The 6,108-nt window shown below is 41.4% G+C and overlaps 1 protein-coding gene across 1 annotated transcript; it reads left to right on the top strand.

Moving 5' to 3' along the window:
- The first annotated feature begins 2,428 nt into the window (after positions 1-2,428).
- LOC119351856 (ervatamin-C-like) lies at positions 2,429-3,840 on the top strand. The gene is made up of 2 exons (XM_037618644.1): positions 2,429-2,948; positions 3,025-3,840. The coding sequence occupies exons 1-2, from the start codon at positions 2,480-2,482 to the stop codon at positions 3,612-3,614; spliced, it is 1,059 nt and encodes a 352-aa protein (XP_037474541.1). The 5' UTR covers positions 2,429-2,479; the 3' UTR covers positions 3,615-3,840.
- Positions 3,841-6,108: the final 2,268 nt, after the last annotated feature.

Genomic DNA, 6,108 nt, shown 5'->3' with positions numbered 1-6,108 from the left:
AATTATTGGAATTGCACGCTCATTTTTGGAGAATTGTTTTGGAGTAAATAAAAAAATACTGGAAGATGGACCGTAGAAGAGGTATGGCTGTAGCAGTGTGCAGAGATAGTGGAGGAAACTATTTGGGGAGTTCAGGCTTAGTAATCGATGGATTGCATGACCTTGCTACTCTTGAGATGATCGTATGCAGGGAGGCACTGATGCTAGCGACATACCTACATCTATAGAATTTTGTTATAGCTTCCGACTCCCAGCAAGTAGCGAATGACATCATCAAAGGTTCAAGGGGAAGCTATGGAGCTATCATCAATGAAATCAAACTTCAAGTGTCAGTTTTTTACTTGTAATTTTACTTTCAAAAGTCGTGTTGTGAATTATGAAGCACATAGTTTAGCTAAGCACGCTCTTAGTTTCGACCATGGGCGTTATGTCTGGTGGCCAACCTCATGACCCAATTTGTATCCCACACTTTGTGGAATTTGATGAATAAAGACTTGGCTTAATCCTAAAAAAAGTACTCCTGATGAGGTTAGTACCACCACACTCATGGTAGTACAAAATGATGGGGTGAATGCCTATATAAGATAACCACAATGGAGCAGTGGAGTAGTCGTCTTTGTGTCTTCTTTTGGGACAAAATAACGGAAAAAAATCCTTGTTGCACCGACCCGATGGGTGAGACCCATGGGTACGGCGGTTGGCAGGCGATGCACCCGATTGTGTATTCGGGCATGGGTTTGATTTAGATTGACCCGACCAAACCCGACCCTATTACCACCTTGACAGCCACCCTGAGATTAAAGAAAACTCTACAAGTTTAAAAATCAATTCATCAATTTGAAAAAAGTACACGAGTGTGACAAATAAATTCATGGAATTGAAAAAGTTCATCGATTTGATCTCTTTTCATGAATTTGACAAAAGAAGATAGAGAAATTGACAAAAAAAATCATGAATATGGAAAAAAAATTGTGAAACTGAAAAAAGTTCATTGATTTTAAAAAGTTCAGGAATTAGATAAAAAATCATGAATTTGAGAATTTTTTGCAAAAATGAAAAATATTTATTCATTTTAAAAATCACGGTTAAAAAAATAAGTTTATGGATTTGAAAAAAGTTCATGAATTTTAGAAAATATTCAAAAATTAAGAAAAAGAACATATTAAACGAAGAAGAAATAAAGAAAAGTAATAAAATAATAAAACTAAAAAAAGACCAAAAAAACAAAGAAAACCAGACTAAGAGGATGCACAACAAGAAGAATAAAACAAGTAATTAGGCACAACAAGTGAGCTGTCCCAGTTGGTTGTAGCAGGCGGAAGGGGTCCAAGAGGTTTGGCGTTTGAATTCTACTTCATGCACCTATTTTTTGAAGGTTAAAAAAAAGATAGTCCCTACTCCACATACATCATATACGTATACAGCGAGCAAAGAGTTTATAAAATATGACCATCATGCCCTTTCTTATGAAGAGGTATGGGTTAATTTGAGTCGTCTTTGTGTTCGTCGGGAGTGTACCAAATCAGAACTGAATCTTTATTATGTTTGAGATTTTTTGTACTTCCAGTAAACTTTTATAATTGATCTGATCATTTTTGGAAGAAAAAAAAAGTTAGCCATGAACACTTTCTTGCTTTATACTAGTACATTTGATGTATCTACCACAATTTTTTGATAGAATGAGAAGTCATGTGTTTTGTCGTTCTCCTATGAAAATATAAGCCAAACTTGTAATCCAGACCACATACATCGGCCAAACTATATGGGAGAGTACTGCACGCCGATCCGGCCAATTCCGATCTCGCAGGAACGTACTACTCCAGCTCTAAGAGCATGTACAATGGTGCTATCTTAGGAGTACCACGTAGGATAAATAACGAGGTGGAGAAGAGAGAACTCATAAGAGAAGATTTGTCTTCTCTTATTTAAGATAAGACAAGAGATGATCTCTTAGCACAATATGTCTCACCACATTTTTAGGAATTGCTAATTATTGAAGATAAGGCTAAGAGATGACCCATTGTAGACATTTTTCTTTGTCATATCTAAATTACATGCAAAACTTAAGATAAAACTATCTTATCAACCATTGTACATGCCCTAAGCGTGTGCGACGGTATAGGCATGTGGACAGAGCACTTTGCCTCACCATCGGGGAAACAAGAATTTTTTTTGGAGAAGTAGAAGAAGAAGAAGAAGAAGAGTATACAGAGAGACGAGAACAAGCACCGTCGTCGGATACAAACATCCATGGACTCCCAGTCAATACGTACGTACGACTATGGCGTATGAACGCGCGCGGATCCATCGACGAAAAGTATGGAATCCGCTCGTATGCCCCGTCTTGCTCGCCATGCGCGCGCGTATAAATAGAAGCGCGGGCAGCATGGTTGCTACGTGCTTAGTAGGAGCAGCTCGCTCGTAAGCCATTGCATTGCCAGAAGAAGCAAGCAAACTAGCTAGCTAGCTAGCTAGAAAAATGGCGCCGATTCACAGTAACAGCTCTCGCCGCCACGACGGCACACTGCTCGCGCTTCTGCTCGCGCTCGTGGCCGCCACTGCCTTTGTCGGCGCTGCCGCGGCGCGAGGGGACGCGCTGGCCGCCCGGCACGAGCGGTGGATGGCCAAGTACGGGCGCGCGTACACCGACGCTGCCGAGAAATTGCACCGGCAGGAGGTGTTCGCGGCCAACGCGCGCCACGTAGACGCTGTCAACCGGGCGGGCAACCGGACGTACACCCTCGGGCTCAACCAGTTCTCCGACCTCACCAACGAAGAGTTCGTGGAGAAGCACCTCGGGTACCGTCACCAGCCGGGCGGGCTCCGTCCCGAGGACACGCCGGTGGCCGCGGTGAACATGTCCAAGGCTCAGTTCCAGTCCACACCGGACAGCATGGACTGGAGGGCCCAGGGCGCCGTCACCCAAGTCAAGAACCAAGCTTCATGTGGTAAGGATCTGCAGGCCAAAGTTGGCAGATGAATAAATGTTGACACGTACGTAAAAACAACGTTGCGTCTGTGCAGGGAGTTGCTGGGCGTTCGCGGCGGTGGCGGCGACCGAGGGGCTCGTACAGATCGCCACCGGTAACCTCATCTCCATGTCAGAGCAGCAGGTGCTCGACTGCACGGGCGACACTAGCACCTGCAAGGGTGGCTCCGTCATCGCCGCCCTACGTTACGTCGCCGCAAGCGGCGGCCTGCAGCCGGAGGCAGCCTACGCGTATACCGGCCAGCGGGGCGCGTGCCGCAGCGTCATGCCAAATTCGGCCGCCTCCGTTGGCGCCCCCCGCTGGGTGGGCCTGAACGGCGATGAGGACGCGCTGCGGGAGCTGGCGGCCAGCCAACCGGTGGCCGTGGGCGTGGAGGCGGACCCTGACTTTCAGCACTACATGAGCGGCGTGTTCGTCGGTAGTTCATCGTGCGGGCAGAACCTGAACCACGCCGTGACGGTGGTGGGGTACGGGGCGGACGGCGGCGGGCAGGAATACTGGTTGGTGAAGAATCAGTGGGGGACGGGGTGGGGTGAGGGGGGCTACATGCGCCTCACGCGCGGGAACGGCGGCAACTGCGGCATGGCCACCGTCGCCTACTATCCAACCATGAACAGCTCTTAAACACCACCACTACTACTACTTACATCAGTCAGTCCATGCATCATCGAGTATGATCTATCATCTACTGTATAAGCTACATACAATACCATGCAGCTGCAGACTGCAATACGACGTATATACAGATTTATTATATTTGAATAAAGCATGGATCCTCGTACAAAGGATCCATTTGCCTATGTAATAGCAATAGCATCAACTTGTAAGCTTGTATATGAAAATAAACACTACTTGTACTACATCAGTCAATGCAACATTGAGTATTAATTGCTTTATCAGCTAGCTATGGTATGGTGTGTATATAGATTTTGAATCTTTTTGAAAAAAATGGATTTTAAATAATGAACATTGAACGCATGCTTGGATCGTCGTAGGAACCATGCATTTGCCTACGTACGTAATATATAGTATGAACTTGGAAGCTTGTATATTATGAAAATAAAGTTTTTCAAATTCAATGAAACGGACGTTCCTCAATGTTCTTCCCATGTCCCGCCTTTTCGTCTTCCTCATGCCGGTTCTTCTTCCTCTCATAACCCGACACAAATCTGCAGCGTCTATATTTGTCTCGTCTTACCTCATTGTAGGAGCATTTTTCACCCAAATGGTACGATAGGCTAAGTTGCAACATTATGGGACCGGCTACTGAGCATGTGACTGAATTCTCATTTTAGGCCATTCACTTTTTTTTGGTATTGCGTCTTGTCCGGGTGAACATCCATGCATGCAGGTGAGTTTCCTGTTAAATTTTTGCATCGCGTGCAATTGATGATCATGTTCACTCAGGTGAGCTTTGCTGAATGTTTTTTTAGTTGCATTGCTTGATGAATTGATAGGACTATTTGAGTGCATGCATGTCACATACATATGCCAAAATACACAGTTTAGGCCTCCCGTAATTTTGCATACTATTATGTTTTTAGTAGCTCGGCATTATAAAATGAAGTATATTTTAGTTGCTAATACAACATTAACTAGTGTCACACCAGTGCAATATAAATTTAAAAAACAACATAACTAAAGAAAAGAATAAATACAACAATTTTGCTAAGTCTCAGTCGACTGAGACTTTGTTATGTCTCAGTCGATGCTATATTCATTTGATTTTGCATAGAGATCCGTTTAAAAAAATTAGTGTTTTTTTTTCTTCTTATACTATGCCACTTGACTGAGACTTGGCTGAGACCTAGCCATGCCCTAAATACAAATATAAAATATGGGGTGCAATGCGTGGTCAAATAATACATGCATGTTTGTTGCTTTTCCTCACCGTGCACCATTCTTAGATTTAGGAGGATGAAAGGACCCACCATTTTGGCATCATGTGCATGCTATTTCCTGGGCATGTCATACATGGATGGGTTACACATACATCATGAGGCACCTTCTTCTTTCTCTACCCCCCCCCCCATACTAATACTAAAAAACTACAGGAAAACCCAAAAAGCTGAAGTTTTTACTGAAAAATGAATTAGTCACATTATTATTACCCTTTAATAATAATAAAGAAAATAAAATTTAAACAAATCAAACAGTAAAGTTTCATATGGAAAAATGAAATTAGTGGCATTGGTATTACCCTGTAAGAAGAAATAAAATAAAATTAAATAATAAAGTTCATATTGAAAAATGAATTAGTGGCATTGCTATTACGCTTTAACAAGAAGGTAAATGAAAAAAAAATGTAAAACAACGGTTTGACAAAACTGCACACAATATACGCATAAATTTGCTTTTTAAAATATGCAAGAATAAGCATATAGTGAAATTTTTGCAAAAAAGGTTACTAAGCATGTATGAATTAGTGGCATTGGTATTATCCTAAAAGAAGGAATACAATGAATAATAACTAAATCAAAATAATGAAGTTTTATAAGGAATAATTAATTAATGTCATTGGTATTACTCTTTATGAATAAAGATAACGAAAAGTTAAAAAATATGCACATGACTTTGCACTATAATAGTATATTTTTCGCACATATTACATAGTATTTGTCGATGTGTACATTTACACTCAGCCAACATCCAAAAATACCTACAAAAGAAAATAAAATAAACCAACTAATAAGTAAAAAAAGGAAAACACATTAAAATAGAAAAACAGAAGAAATAACAGAGGGAAAGAGGGATGGGATGGGCGGTACGAGTAATGTGCTATAGCCCAGTGGCAAATCGATTGACCCAAATATGTGGTCAGTAAAAACAATAGCAACCAGCTTCACAAAGTAGTCCAAAAAACAATACAAATCTCAGAGCAAGAATCATTGGCAAGAAATCGACTTACCCAAATTTAAAATTAAGGCGACTTACATTTAGCTAAGGTGCAACATTATATTAAATGAATTGTCCAAAGTTAAGAAAAAAAACAACTGAAAAGCTTGAAAGAAAATATTATATGTCGGTCTTTTGATATGCAGATAGACAAGTAAACCAAGATCTAATTTGCACAACAAACAACAAAGGAGAGGTCATGCGTGTAGCAGACGTACATCAT

This window comes from Triticum dicoccoides, chromosome 2A (genome assembly GCF_002162155.2).
Source record: "Triticum dicoccoides isolate Atlit2015 ecotype Zavitan chromosome 2A, WEW_v2.0, whole genome shotgun sequence".
Classification (NCBI taxonomy): domain Eukaryota; kingdom Viridiplantae; phylum Streptophyta; class Magnoliopsida; order Poales; family Poaceae; genus Triticum; species Triticum dicoccoides.
The sequence above is the reverse complement of the archived record's forward strand: the minus strand, read 5'-3'. Positions and strand labels throughout refer to the sequence as shown.

Excerpts from the sequence above, each read along its gene's own strand:
- LOC119351856 (XM_037618644.1), top strand. The coding sequence starts at position 2,480 with ATGGCGCCGATTCACAGTAACAGCTCTCGCCGCCACGACGGCACACTG. Across the intron at positions 2,949-3,024 it reads CAAGAACCAAGCTTCATGTG|GGAGTTGCTGGGCGTTCGCG; the intron begins GTAAGGATCTGC and ends GCGTCTGTGCAG.